General features: G+C 34.8%; 1 protein-coding gene across 2 annotated transcripts in view; it reads left to right on the forward strand.

Annotated features, from left to right (window-relative positions):
* Window positions 1–16404, forward strand: part of nup155 (nucleoporin 155) — a 49658-nt gene that overhangs the window by 450 nt on the left and 32804 nt on the right. For both annotated transcript variants that reach the window (XM_056261411.1, XM_056261412.1), the window contains exons 2-11: window positions 687–855; window positions 6753–6890; window positions 7428–7524; window positions 7602–7672; window positions 8664–8756; window positions 10286–10552; window positions 12148–12221; window positions 12302–12393; window positions 13383–13480; window positions 14383–14651. In XM_056261411.1, the coding sequence (XP_056117386.1) occupies window positions 714–855; window positions 6753–6890; window positions 7428–7524; window positions 7602–7672; window positions 8664–8756; window positions 10286–10552; window positions 12148–12221; window positions 12302–12393; window positions 13383–13480; window positions 14383–14651 (1341 nt within the window). In that variant the 5' untranslated portion in view covers window positions 687–713. The remainder of the gene's footprint in view (window positions 1–686; window positions 856–6752; window positions 6891–7427; window positions 7525–7601; window positions 7673–8663; window positions 8757–10285; window positions 10553–12147; window positions 12222–12301; window positions 12394–13382; window positions 13481–14382; window positions 14652–16404) is intronic.

A 16404-nucleotide genomic window follows, 5' to 3' on the forward strand; every position in this document is an offset into this window, starting at 1 on the left:
ACATAAGCAGCTTCACAGATTAACATATTCTTCATTTTGGGTTAAATCTTTTTGGAATGAATACCGACATCTACCTCCTTGTTTTTGTATGTGTAACTAACTAACTAAATAAACAAATTGATTAAAATAAATAAATACAATTCTATTTAAATAAGTAACACATTTGATTAACATAAAATGATTAAAATAAATAATAAATTAACTTGATTTAGATAAATAAAGATAAGACAACACGTGTATAAATAAATAAAGATACAATTTTATTTAAATAAAACATTTGATTAAAATAAATAAAAATGATTAAAATAAATAAATAAAATCTTAACTTAGATAAATAAAAATAAGAAAAGCTGTGTAAAAATAAATAAGATTATACTAAATAAATAAATTGATTAGGATAAATACAATTTAATTTAAATAAAATTAATTAATTAAACATTTGATTAAAATAAATAAAAACGAATAAAATAAATGTACTTGATTTAGATCAATTAAAAATAAAAGCAGTGTAAAATGTAATTAAAATAAAATAAGATCATACTAAATAAATAAATTGATTAAAATAAATAAAAATCTATTTAAATAAAAAATAAATGCATGTTTTTACTAAAAATATAGATATATTTATAAATATATGGTGATATGCATGTATAATAACACTAATGTGAATGTTCCTCTGTCTCCAGGTGGTTTGTGTATTCTCTGCAGTGATCATGCCGTCCAGTCTGGGCTCCAGCGGTCCCGCTGCAGTTCTTCAGGAGGCTCTGGAAAACTCGGGCCGCTTGATTGACAGGCATCTGCAGGAGGATCGCTGTTTCCCAGACCTGTCAGAGCTCCTCAATGTCCCGTCACACAGTAAGAGTCACTGTTCCTCCTGTTAAACTGCCTCTAGTTAATGCACTGCCTGTTGAGACTTGTTGGGAATTAAGTTAACAAGTATAGAGAGTATATATAAAGCTAATATCATTGTTAATAATACAGGGCATCCTTTATCTTATGCTTTTGAATCACTGCCATCTGGCCGACAGTACTCTGTTCCCAGATGCATGAGAAACAGGTCTTTTATGCCCCAAGCAATTAGATTTTTTTAATTCTTCTTCTAGTGTTGATTGATGGTCAGCTGGTCTGGTTATCTTAAATTAGATTTATTTGTTTTAAAGGTGCAGTGTGTTATTTTTAGCAGCATCTAGTGCAGTGTTTCTCAAACTTTTTCTGCCATTCCCCACTTTGAAGGTAGGGAAGGGTTCGTGCCCCATCTGTCCTCATGCAATCGCCCCAACAAAATGTTAATAAACTAAGTTTTAAGTTAAAATGTATTTTATTAACATGACATTTTAAAAACATAAACATGACAGTAGATAAAAATAATAATGCAATTGTGTTTGTATTTTGCCTCTGATAACATCAAATTCAGAAACGGAGAAAATAAAAGTGTGGACTAAATGTGCTTTGCTTTATTTTGTCACTTCGCAAACTGCATGCAAAAAGAACAAACAAAATTGAAAAAGAATAATAAAAATCTCAGGGTTTTTCCTGGCTCAAAACGAGGCGGAGGTGGTAAAATCCTAATAATGTACGTATTTTAGGTATTTTTATAATAATAATTGTATTTTGTATTTTTCGAAGAATATCATATAAGCTACTGTGTTTCCCACAGTATTTTGTGTGTGGTGTGGACCTCTGCACCCCTAGGGGGGTCCGGGGGGCATGCTCCCCGGAAGAAAAGTTTATACGTTTTAAAGATAAATTCATAAATATGGTGCACTTTGAAAGTTAAAAATTAAGTGATTAACTAATTTAATGTCTGCAATGAGCCCGTTTTTTAGTAGGCTACACATATTTTCTGAACCAGAAAATCGCCGCTCACCGCTTGACATCACAACTATTCAGTGTTTTCAACCACATAATGTTTATTTTAGGTTTCAGACATTTAAATTCACATAAGTAAGTTATTAAATAAGCAATACATTTAGAGTTTGTCAAATACACACTTATGTCTATGGAAGCGGGAATAATAATTATTTCCATTATAATTAGATGACACGTATTATTCATATCAAATACACATCGTGTAAGTAACTTTCAAGTTTACTCTATGCTTCTCTCAGTTCACCAGCCACTTACTTTCATACTTTCATTTCGGGAGAAGTGGATAAATTGACGTTTGTTAAATCCAACAGATCCGATTCTCTAAAATGCGGCATAAACTAACGCCCATCGCGTATAGCTCAACTAAGGTGTTTAAACAACAAAACACATCCACTTGCTCATATTTGACAATCGGAATATCAGATATTTCCTGCTATAGCCAACACATTTGTGAATTAAAAGCAGATAATCAGTCATTCAGCGCTATTGTGGCTGCGGTGTGACAAGCAATGACGCGTCACCATGGAAACCATAAAGGGATATGATCTAAATAACGGGCGCCTCTAAAAACTTTTAAACTTACGTGTGAAAAGGTTAAGTAAGGCTTCCATTTAAATGTGTCATTGTTTTTGTTTTGAGTTTATGCTCAATAAATAAAGGAATTAATAGAGATGGGCACAAAAATGACCACATTTTCTCCCGTTTGTCGCGCCCCACTTGTCATGTTTCTATTCCCCACCAGTGGGGCGCGCCCCACACTTTGAGAAACGCTGATCTAGTGGTAGGGCTGGGTATCGTGACAAAATGTTCGATACCGATACCTTGACTCCGAGACCGGTTCCTTGAACGATACTTTTTTTCCGATACCAATTTTATGTAACCAGGTTTAACAATATAACATTACCTAATTTTTAGGGCCCAAGCCCAAAGGGCGAAGGCCCTATTGTTTTCCTTAGGATTATTTATTATTATTATTATTATTATTATTATTATTATTATTATTATTATTATTATTATTTTTCTGCTACCTTTTGGACACTTTTGGAGGCCTTAACATGCTCAAAAACTCCTGAAACTTTGCACACATGTCAGAACCCGCGGCCATCAGGGCCGGGCTGAAGATGGTACCCGGGCGTGGCAGGGGGGCTCGACAGCGCCCCCTGGAACGGGGTCCGAAAACATGGTCCATAAATCAAACACGCTTGCATGTAATAATATGAAACTCGGTACACATGTAGATCTCCTCGTTTCATATATACTTCACACTCTTACTTTTTACCCCAGCCCAACAGGAAGTCGGCTATTTAGGGTTGTTGGTAAAACACACGCAATGGAATGTGAAATACTCCTCCTAGAGAATTCAAACAAACGGCACGAAACTCGGTCAGCATGAAGTCAAGACATTGAGGATGAAAGTTTGCGAGGGGATTTTTGATATCTCGAACGGTTTGGCCGTGGCGAGGAAACGAATTTATGGCGAGAAACAACAAACAAGAAGTGCGTTATAACTTCTGCATACATTAACTGATCTTGATGAAACTTCAGCAGTGTGATCGCTGTAAGAGGCCGATCACATGGATGTGACTATTGTGAGTCAAAGTTATAGCGCCACCAACTGGCAGCAGGAAGTGTGTCACTTTCTAAATGCTTTTGACAAAAGTGGGGGGGTTAGTTTTATCTACAGTAACAAAACTCGATATGTATATTGTACTCTTCGAGCCGGACAACTTTCTAATTTACCGTAATTAGCTACGACCAACAGGAAGTCAGATATTTTGGTTTGAATGTGGATTTCAGATTCTGAGTTTTTAGCTACTCCTCCTAAGTAGTTTATTTTATTCATGCCAAACTTTTTCAACATGATGAAAATACATTGAAGATGCTAAATTGTGAACAGATATTGAATATCTCAAACGGTTTTGCTATGGTTGAGGGATTCAAGTAATGTCAAAAAAAGAATCAGGGCATGTCTCATATCTTTCTAAAATGTAATTATACACCATTTATTTTTATATAAAATTATACAAATATTAGAACTAAACCCATTTTATTCCTTTTTTTCAATTTAAGAATTATTTTTAAGTTTAAAAACAGCCAGAATGGTTGTTTAGTCAAAAATAATAATAATCCAAATCATATATAGTGCTATACTGCCCTCTTGTGTTCAAAATCAGGTAGGCCTATTGAATTTATAAATATTTATATATTAGGGATGTTACTATGGGAATATTTTCCCACCGGTTAATCAACGTGTGATTGTGTAAACCAATTGTGTAAACCTCCCGCTGGGGGGGGTTTAAAAACACTAACTTGAAAGCGAAAGTATAATATGGACGTCCGCACAGACATTGAAATGGTGGCGCTCGAATGAATTCCTATGGAAGTAGAAATTAAATTGCTTGAATTGTGAGTTCAATAGTCTATTATTTTTCACGGAAAACACAACAATAAAAGAGTACAATGACAGATTCGCTTAAATAGGCGTTTTTACATAAAATAGCCTATTCCGTCATCATCTTTTCAGTCAGCTCTTCACTCTCGTGATTAATGAAATTTGACTCCTGTTGCTGATATTTGCTGCAACTTTCGTTCAGCTCACAATTTAGTAAGCAAACACGTTTCAAATGTGTTTTTATTTTATTTTTGTGTATGTGTGTGTATATGTATGTATATATATAAATATAGCTTATGTTTCAAATATGAGTTAATTAACAATCGTTGGAAAGAATGATACTTTTAAACATAACACTAAACCGTCATTAGGTGTCGCCAGGCGACCGTCTTAATGAGCGAGTCATTGATTCATTCGTTTGAACGACTGAGTCATTCATGAATGAGATAGATGTTTATGGATTGATTGGTCATTGAATCTTTGAGTCAACCGATTCGTTCAAAATGCTGAATCATTCAGTAATGAGAACGCGTTGCTGTGAGATGCGCGATGGTTCTGCTGTGATCTTTGTTTAACTATTTTCGCTGCTGAAACAGAAAAAAAGTCAATATTGCATGTAAAATGTAAGTGATTTGACTTGTGTGTGTGTGTGTGTGATTGTGTGTGTGATTGTGTCTGTTACAGTGATAAGAGTTTAACCCTTGTTAAACTTTAGGCCTTGTCTTTTTGGATATATATCTTTTTATATTAAAAAATAGTCATACAACCCATATATTTTAAATGTATTGTTTGCTTTAAATTACATTAAGATTGTATGTTTGGTAATTGAACCTGAATGAATTTTAAATGAATGTGCTATATTTCAGATCATATATTTGTTTTCCTTAAAATTTGAACTAACACTAACTTTATTCTCATCTGAATGATAGATTATTTATTTCTGTATAAAATAAAAACACATTTGATTTTTCTTTTTTAATCAATGTAGAATGTGTAACTGAAAAAATAAACAGATTAGGGCTCTGTTTGATGACAAGAAATGAAAACCAATGCGATATGATGAATGTCCAAAAGATGGCTCCCACAGACTGTTTTTAAATAGGATTGTTTGATATTTTTTGCTTTTAAACTGTGTGTGTGTGTGTGTGTGTAAGAGATTTTGGTTGGGTGACAGTTGTAGTTTACAGTTTGACAAGAGTTTATAGCTTGACAAAAGCACAATGTTGTGTTTTATTGCAAGTGTACACAAATATAAGTAAACACTTTGCAGTTTGAATAATGTCCTGTATGAACAAAAGGACGGAGTATGTTTTTATGTCTACATTGTTCAATTACGCCACACACACACACACACACACAAACACACACACACACACACACACACACACACACACACACACACACACACACACACACACACACACACACACACACACACAAACACTATTTTTCTAATCAGATCAGGCAAGTAATATTCTGTCTTGTCTCTTAAAAAAACAATATATATATATTTATGTATATATATATATATATATATATATATGTGTGTGTGTGTGTGTGTGTGTGTGTTTGTGTGTGTATATATATAAATATAGCTGCGAGCAGCGATGAAAGGGCCAAAGCCGGCGGCACCGCCACCCCGGTTATAGCGCCACCAACTGGCAGCAGGAAGTCTGTCACTTTCAAAAAGCTTTGAAATCACCTGATTGCTTCAAACTTCACTACTATGATGTAAACACACGGCAGATGTAGACCTGGATGTAGACCTGACCTTTCAGAAGGTTGCTCTCGCATACTTTGTGGTTGATATGTGCCCTCAATGCACACTTTTGCAGAGCCCACACTGATACAAGCTCTACAGCACACTTCTTTTCGACAGTCAAAGCAGGGTTACGTTTTTGCACGTCGTGCACAATAACCCTAAAGGCACCAGGGTGGCGGTGCCACCGGCTTTATATATATATATATATATATATATAAATATAGCTGCGAGCAGCGATGAAGGGCCAAAGCCGGTGGTACCGCCACCCCGGTGCCTTTAGGTAACTAAAGGCACCGGGGTTGCGGTGCCACCGGCTTGGGCCCGTAATCGCTGCTCGCAGCTATATTTATTTTTATTTTTTCTCTTTGTTGACTTTTTTACACTCATATTTTGAGTATGTTAAAAAGCACCAATGCTAAAGTTTTCTATGTTTCCTAATCATTTAACAACATGTATTCTTTGCTTCAGTGAGCTCATTCAAAATGAATTGAAATGTAAGGTTAAGTAAGGTCTTTAGACACCACTGAAAACAGAGTTATGTGTATGATATTGCATTTCTGTCAACAGATCCTCCTAAATATTACACAATGCACTTTTAATTTATTGTTTGCATATTGCCAACTGTGATTCTTAAATTAAATGTCTGTGTGAACTCACGGCAAACTACTTTCCCAGGGGGACAAATAAACACTGCTACTGCTACTCATGCTTGTGTCTGTTGTTTGGCAGATATGCCTTCTATCTCGGGGGTGTCGGACATGGATTACCCTCTGCAGGGACCGGGCCTGATCAGCGTGCCGAGTCTTCCCGAGCTCAGCACCATCCGCAGGGTTCCTCTGCCCCCAGAGCTCGTGGAGCAGTTCGGGCGTATCCTACCATACAAGCGCTTATTTATGATGATAATCTCTGCAAAGAAAGTGTCTTGTACAGTTACTCAAAGTATTTATCATATATGATTTATCCGCGCACATCATTATTGTTTTAAAGTGGCCCTATTGTGCTGTCTTAAAGCGATAGTTCACCCAAAAAATGAAAATTAGCCCATGATTTACTCACCCTGAAGTCATTCTAGGTGTATTTGACATTCTCCTTTCAGACGAATACAATCAGGGTTATATTAAAAAATGTCCTCGCTCTTCCAAGCTCTATAATGGGAGTAATTGGCCGTTGATGATGTGGTGATGTGGGCGGGGCAACCTGTCACTCACATGAGATCAGCCAATAGCAAACCACAACCATCCAATCAATTCCCCACAGACAAAATCAAGCCCCGCCCACATTTGTTCTTGTTCCAGAAGCAGCTTCACTCGGATATACGTCACATCAGGGAAGAAAACACTAGCGCAACTTTTGTTTCATGCCGACTTTTAAGTTGTTTGCGATCCCTTAATTGACACTGAACAGATATGCAGTGCAACTGCATGATGGGAGTTTTCCCTGAAATCTCCAGAGCGTGGCTCACTATTGATAATGACATTTTTATGTGGAATTATGAGGATGGGTGAGTATCGACAGGTCGGATATCAGTTAGATATTTCAGATACATGATGTTCATTGGGATTTACTTGTCTTGTTCAGGAGTGATGTGGCGTATTTTGACGGCCTCAGTGAAACGATACTGTCAGTTGGACTCGTCAAACCAAAGCCAGGTTAGTTGGTTTTTCTGTTGTGCACTATTTAGTGCTCACCTTCAGAAGTAGTTGAGAATATTCTGGATTGATTATTAGAACGTTTTTTAGTCAATTCCAGAAAACATACCTGTAATTAGGGCTGTCACTTTTGTTAAAAAATCCTGTTAGATTTTTGAGACATAAGTGTTCATTGAATTGATTGTAAAATTGATTTTCCATCTAAAGACGTTTCCATTTTCAACACCAAATACAGGCAAATCCACGGACACCTAACAGGCATTAGGACGAGCGTAAAGAGGGCGCTTGAGACGCACAAGTCAGCAATATTCCTGATGATTTATTGGCGTGAAGTTTCGTGCACAATGACAAACAGGAGCGCAACATTCAGGGATTGAGATTAACTCCCTCGACCCGCCAAATGCGGGTAAAAATGAACTTTGGCGGGAAACGCTGTCAAATCACGAGCCAGTTTGGCGTGTTTCTATGTTTACTCACTTTGCTGGGGAAGTTCGTGTAAGCCAAATCTGCGCGGATTTAGCGCAAATACGCAACTCGTGATCCTCATGATATATTAAATACAGCATATTGCACAGAATCTGCTCATTTCTGGCTTACTTGAACACACACGTCACTACGCAACAAATAACGGCGCGCTTGTTCACTTGCATTGAAGTAATAGCGAATATTAAAAAGCATTTGGTTAACAGAAAAGACACTGTTATTTTCCAACATCTTACATGTTCTGTGTCCTATATTGATCTGTCCACCTAAAACACTTTTTGGTTAAAAAAAAAAGGGCATTAATATCGATTCCCTATTTTCGTTTTCGAAACTTGTGTTGGTTGGTCCGACCGATTGTGCAATCGATTTTCTAACGTAAAGTGACAGCCCTAATTGTAATGCATCAAAAGATTCCCTTCTGGAGTTTCTGGACATTTTTTGGATTTACCACTGATTTGTGTTTATATTATAAATATTGAACTGAAGTGGGTAACCTTTGTTGTTCCAGGTATTTTTCAGCCTCACATCCACTTCCTGTTAGTGTTGGCCACACCGGTGGATGTTGTGATCCTGGGCTTGAGCTTCCCAAAAGTCCAGACAGGTGAGTGTCATGTTTGGATTTGTTCAACATTTGCATGTGTTCACTAGGATTATGACCAAATTCTTAATTTAACGATATAGATCACGATATATATTGAACAACGAAAGTGAATTACAAACAATAGGACAAATACATTTTTCAGTTTTATTTAAACTTTACTAAGAAATACTACAGAAATTGAATCAAATGTTAATATAAAACACTGCATAAGTCTTCACTGTATGAATTAAATATAAATTGTTTCTTATTAAAAACACAAGTGATTTTCTCTTTGTCTTTTGTTGTTTGATTAATGTTAATGACAGATGGCGGCAGGAATATGAGGCTGCTGTCACTTTAATAGGGCCATATGAAATCCGTTTTATTTATTTTTATTATTAGTGTTAGTATTATTATTATATTGAGACGTAGCTAAATTCTACTGTACAACAGAAATATTTCTGTCAGAGTTTCAAGTTTTGACGGGTTGCTGTGAAGACCTTTAAGTTTCTGTGTGTTTCTGATATGATGTTAGTTTTTCTCAAATTAAACGGTAAAATGCTCATAAAGTGACTCTGGAAATGAAGTTCATGTGTTCATATAGTGAGATGGCAGAGGCTGAAAACACTGCATGCTTCTGTGTGTGTGTGTGTGTGTGTGTGTGTGTGTGTGTGTGTGTGTGTGTGTGTGTGTGTGTGTGTGTGTGTGTGTGTGTGTGTGCGTGCGTCTGCGCCATTCATTCACACAGAGGCACGCAGAACATGCAGGATTCATATTTAAAAAGTCTCTGGTTTTTAATATTCACAGACACTTGTCTTGATTTAAATGTACTGACCTGCTTTTTACTTATTCAGCAAAATTTTGCAAATTCTGTGAAATTCAGTAAATTCCGGTTTCAAAATCCCTACTTTTAGTGCTCTCATTCATGCATGTTTCTTTATCACTGTAATGTGTCAATAACTTTAGGACTGTTAGGAGATTTATACAGTCAAACCAAAAATTATTCAGACACCAGATATAATTGATGTTTTCACTAGTGTGTGCAGGACACTATAGTTCATTTATGTAAGTGAGGAGAGCAAAATAAAGTAAACTGTGACATATTACACCCAAAATATATTCTATACAAAAGAAATATTCTTCATACAGTGACTACCAGTGACATTTATAAACATTTGTTGTAATAATAAAAATGATTCCTCCACTTTGAGCTGATGATGTTTTGCTGAAGTGTGTTTTCTGTAATTGCTAATGCTCTTTTTACACACAGACTGAACAACATGAAGCATTGCTTGGTCACTGGTTGAGCTAAACTGGTATTATCTAATTGTGTAGTTAAATTTAACAGCTGACAGATATTCAACATAATTCATGTGTGAGAGTCTAACAGAAGGACGGACAAAACCAGTCAAATATCCACTGAGTTCTGCTCATATTTTATTACCATTTTCTAAACTATAGCGAATAAACTGATAATGTGAGAAATGTTGAATAAATTTTGGTTTGACTGTAAAGCTTTATTCTCGGCCCTATCTGTGTTTATATTCCAGCAGGTTTGAATGACAGCATGTCAGGAGCGATGCAGCTTTTGCCGGATCCTCTCTATTCCATCCCCACGGATAACACGTACCTGCTGGCCATCACCTCCACGGATGTGGGCCGCATCTTCATGGCGGGTAAAGACGGCTGCCTGTACGAGATCGCATATCAGGCGGAGGCGGGCTGGTTCAGTCAGCGCTGCAGGAAGATCAACCACTCCAAGAGCAGCCTGTCCTTCCTCATCCCCTCACTACTGCAGTTCTCCTTCTCCGAGGACGGTGAGAACGGCATTCACAAGATGACAACTGGGTGGTTTGTAGGGCTGTCAAAAATAAATTCGAATTTCTAATATTCGTCGAATTTCTCTATAAACTCTATAACTCTATGCTCTATAAACTGTTGCATAGATATAATACATTAAGCATAGATGTATATAATCTCTTCGCTTTGAACTTCTCAATGCGAAGCGCTGCACGCTGTGACTGCGTTGCTTCAAGTGCATCACTCTGCGCACGGGATGCGCATAATCGCTTTGTCGCTCTTATTGGCGCCTTTCATGTTATAATGCTTAGGGGAGGTTTAAACACCTGGGGTAAGGGGGCGTGGCCAATATCACTCATGGGACACGCCCCCTCCCCCTGGCGGAATGGGCCTGCCACCACGGCTGGAAAAAATCCTAGAGGAAGCACTGTTAGATGAATGTGCCATTTATGTTTGGGCCTGAAATCACTGATACAACCTTTAAGTATTGCCTTTAGAATTAATTTGAATAGTGCTAATATTTAACCCCTTAAGTGTCACCGGGCCCAAATCCATTACATTTTTAAAACAGTAATATCCTATACTAAACCTAAACTAATCTTGACAAACTATATATCATTTGAAAGCTTACAATCTCTAGTTTCCATATTTGGTGATTGATTTTCAAAATAAATTACAGAGGAGCCGTAATTTATCGATTTGCAACAAGAATATTTTCATACTCCTAAGGCGTGTTTAGACCTTTATTTTGAAATAGTGATGAACATGAAAAATCATGAAAGAAGGGTTGAAACCTCAGTTTGTTTTAATGCCAAGAGTTCAAAAGATAGCATCCATTCAATTATTTTAGAAAAAAAGGTCTGAATTTTTTTTAATATAAAGAAGAAAATTATAGATTCACCATTTGTGATGTGGCAGGAAGCTATAACGCACATACTTGTTCTTTTTCTTAGAGGTTGAATTCATATCAAAATCTGCCAAACTTCTCATATTACTTCTGAATAGGATGTCTACTTAATAAATTGTATGAAAATTGTGGAAATAATGGTTCAGATCACTCAAAACACATTTGGAAATGGAGGCGCCCTTACATGGGCAGTAATGGAGTCTGGTTGTCATCTAGTGAAAAAGTTTGGTACTGCGCCCAAACACAATCTTACTGAAATCTCATTTTTTGAGATATCAACCTAAAATTTGAAACACAACTTGTTCAGATTTTTGGCTTTTATTTTTTTGTGTGCAGTTTTAGTCGCCCAGGTTTTGAAAATATATATTTTATATAATATATGAATAATTAAATTTTTTACATTTTACATTTTCATAAACTCAAACTTCTATAACTTTTTTTCTGTTTCACTTTCTTAATTTATTTCACTTCTACAAAAATCTGCCAAATGTCTTCTTTAAAACAAGACCAATCTTACGTCTATATTCCAAAGCATTCTTGAATTACAACCATTTAAGTTCGAAATGTGCATTTTCATGTATATTCAAAAAAAGGGGGGTGACACTTAAAGGGTTAAGAAGGAAATTCGAATTGAGCTTTTTGACAGCCCTAATGGTTTGTGCTTTAATCTCACGTTTCTCATTTGAATCTTGTTGTTTGTTGCAGATCCTGTCGTCCAAATTGCTGTTGACAATTCCCGTAACATTTTATACACGCGCTCGGAGAAGGGTGTTCTGCAGGTGTGTGCTTCGGTACTGAATCGTGTTCTGTGGTGTTTATGGTTATGAGTGTCGTTCTGATGTGTTCTGGTGTCTGTCAGGTGTATGACCTCGGTGTTGATGGGCAGGGAATGAGTCGAGTCGCTGCCATGTCTCAGAGCTCTATCATCTCAGCGGCTGGAAACATCGCCAGGTAGAGATTCACCTGCGTTTTCTGCATGGATGCGCTTATAGAAACATTGTGGCTGATGAATAGATAACCGATAACCAATATGAGTTTACAATTTGAATGATTCAATTTTTTATAATTTTATGCATGTATAAAAAAATTATTAAAAATTTAATTACATTTTATTACATATATATATATAAGTTTTTGTAAAAGTAAAAAAAAAAAAATTCTATTTAAAAATAATTATTGATATTATAATATGTTATTATATAAATTAATCATTTTTAAAACATGTAACAAATACATTTAAAAAAAAAATATTTGTCAATACTGATATGGTCACTAGTATAGTGTGCACTCCTAGTTTTTCTTAATATTAAAATTACATTTAATTATATTAATAATAATTTTTAATACCATTATTTTAATATTAATAATAAATTGATCAGTATCTTTAATACGTTTAAAATTCATTTAAAAAATTTAGATTTTTCAATAATGATAATAGTTATATTATAACAATAATTATTAATAATAACATTATTTTAATAAAAAAATAAATCTTGGAAACACTTTACAATAAAGTCTAATTTATGTATTAATTAACATGAACTAACAATGAGCAATACATTTGTTACAGTATTTATTTTCATTAATATTTAAATATGTACTAGTAAATGTTGAAATTAACATTACCTGAGATTAATAAATGCTGTAGACGTTTGATTGTTCATTCTTAGTTCATCATGTTTACTAATGTAGTTAAGTAATGTTAATTAATGAAACCTTTATTGTAAAGTGTTACCTAAATCAATCAATAGCTGTATCATCTTTAATCAGAATTTATATGTATTCCAAAATACTAATATTGGTCAGCGAGTAATTATTATTAATACCATTATTTTATATTAAAATGAAACATAATTTTATTATTAATAAATGCATCATTATCATTTAATACATTTTAAATTAATTAAATTGATAATGTGTGTCTACATCTTTTTTTGCAGGACGATTGATCGCTCCGTGTTCAAACCCATCGTTCAGATCGCAGTAATCGATCGCTCCGAGTCGTCAGACTGTCAACTTTTGGCCGTCACTCATGCTGGTATGAACACTATGAACATAATTTATACATATGACTAATGAATAGGGGTGTAACGATTCCCTCATGTCACGATTCGATACATATCACGATACTGAACTCACAATTCGATATTATTGCGATACTCCAAGACATAAATACATACGATAAAAGGTTAAAATGCTAAATTTGATGTTACATTGTGTGTGTAAATGAATAGGATGGACTTGGTGCTGGAAACCCAAAGCACAGGACAATAGAGACACCAGAATAACAATATTCATGATTCTGAAGCTGAAAATACAGAATTATTTTAGACGAATATTGTTGCACTTTGTCACTGACTAGATATATTTAAAATAATGTAGGACACTTTTACTGGAAACTATACATGTAGCATTATCAGGACCCACAAATATTCCCCCATTGCATTATTATACATTATATTCCACATTATATATAGTAGTTTAATAACACTAAAACTCTGAAAACTTGAATTTTATCTCTCACAGTAATTTTTATTTTAGGTGAACTATCCACAATATATATTGTCACTATCCACGATACATATTGTTGCATTTTTGTATTGCGATATATTGACACCCCTACTAATGAAGCATCGATCTGTATACAGGTGAAACTCGAAAAATTTGATATTGTGCAAAAGTTCATTTATTTCAGTAATTCAACTTAAAAGGTGAAACTAATATATTATATTGACTAATTACATGCAAAGTGAGATATTTCAAGCCTTTATTTGTTATAATTTTGATGATTATGGCTTACAGCTTATGAAAACCGGGTTATATAGTATATTAGTTTCACCTTTTAAGTTGAATTACTGAAATAAATGAACTTTTGCACGATATTCTAATTTTTCGAGTTTCACCTCTATATATATATCTGTATTTCTGTGTGTTGTGCAGGTGTGCGTCTTTACTTTAGCAGCATCCCTTTTGCTCCACCAAGCGCCAAACACAACCCGGCCCGGCCCAGCATCCTTTCACTGGTTCATGTGCGTCTGCCGCCCGGATTCTCTGCGTCCTCCACACTCCAGAAACCAGCTAAAGTACACAAGGCCTTGTACAGTAAAGGTGTTTTGCTGATGGCCTCGTCTGAGACCGAAGACAGCGATGTTCTGTGGTGCATCAACCACGATTCGTTCCCCTTTAAAAAGCCCCTCATGGAAGCTCAGGTCAGAGATGAAGCCACTCGCTGCCTATCGGTTTCTTTTTCTTTATTTTAAGCAAAGTCCATGCCTTAAAGTCTTAAATTAAGTTGTAGCAAATTTAAGTTAGGGATGCATCGATATGAACATTTTGGCCGATGCCGATAATTCTTTATATTTGAAAGCCGATAACCGATATATTGGCCGATAAATCTAAATCCAAATTTTTTTTTAATTTTTGAGAGCCTGATTACAAAAACAAAAGTCTCACCATTAAAAGCCATGTCCCAAACACACAATTATGTTCTCATTATAATTGTATGAAGCCAATATGACAGATTTGCTCTGCACGTTGCACTGAACTGTTTTAAAGTGATTCCAATCATATTTCAAGCGATTCAAAACCATCATGTTGAACAGTGCGCATCTGAAGAGTCTCAGCTGAAGGAAATAATACATGGCTAAATTTTCTTATTAACATTCGATAACATTAAAAATGAACATATATCGGTGATTTATATGTGACCCTGGACCATAAAACCAGTCACATGGGTAAATTTTTTTAAATTGAGAGGTATCCATCATTTGAAAGGTGAATAAATAAGCTTTCCATTGATGTATGGTTTGTTAGGATAGGACGATATTTGGCCGGGAAACAACTATTCAAATAAATCAAAACTTCTAGAAAAATCGCCTTTAAAGTTGTCCAATTATGTTCGTGATTGTGCTGCATTCACTCACAAAAATAAATGTTTTAGATATTTATGATTGGAAATTTACTAAATTTCTTCATGGGACATAATAATAATAATCCTAATGGTTTTTGGCATAAAAGAAAAATCGATAATTTTGACCCATACAGTGTATCGTTGGCACAAATATTCCCATGCCACTTGTGACTGGTTTTGTGATCCTGGGTCACATATGGTGGTCGATACATCGTGCATCCCTATCTTAAATACCCTAACTGGTATGAGACAATTCTTAAATATCATTTCAAGAGGTCTTAAAAAAGCATCATGAAATGGCTTAATGTGAATATTTAACAATATTAAATGAATATAAATATTAGATGAATATATATATTATATTCTATGGGTTATGTCAGAAATTAAAACGAAGACTCTTTATAGAAAATATTTATAGAAAATGTACCTATTTAAACTTGTTTTTATTATTCAGTTTGGGTAAAAGTAAATGGTGTTTTATAAATAAAAAAATATATAGAAAATAAATATTTGTGTCATTGAAAATAAAAAAGTGGTTAGAAAAAATAAAATCGGTATCGGCAGGTCAAACGCAATGAAAATCGGAAATCGGCCTAGAAAAATGTAATCGGTGCATCTCTAATAAATATAATCCTTTATAATTTTGACATCCCTTTTCTTAAAAAATAGTTTGAAAACTGAAATGTTAGTTGTATCATTTTATAAAACTTGTTCTCGTCAAAATCTGTATGATTTGAACTGCAAAGATGTTTAGATTGTCATTTTATGGTGTGAATGTGTCCACAGATCTTGCTGCATATGGTATTAATTTAATTTATTTGTGCAGGTTATTAAAAAAGCTCTTAAAAAGCCTTAAATGTGATTTTAAACGCCATGCAGAGATACCCTGTTTAACAATGTCTACAGCATTGAGAATCGTGGCGTTGTATAGTTTAAAATAAAAACATCAAAACATAAACAAACAAACAAAAACGATGTAAATAGAAATACATATGTGCAATATGTTCTAACACTATGAAACAAATGTCTTGTATGTATATAACCGCCAGGTG

The sequence above is a fragment of the Rhinichthys klamathensis genome, unplaced genomic scaffold, assembly GCF_029890125.1.
Source record: "Rhinichthys klamathensis goyatoka isolate OS25496 unplaced genomic scaffold, OSU_Roscu_1.1 h1tg000182l_1, whole genome shotgun sequence".
In the NCBI taxonomy this organism is placed as follows: domain Eukaryota; kingdom Metazoa; phylum Chordata; class Actinopteri; order Cypriniformes; family Leuciscidae; genus Rhinichthys; species Rhinichthys klamathensis.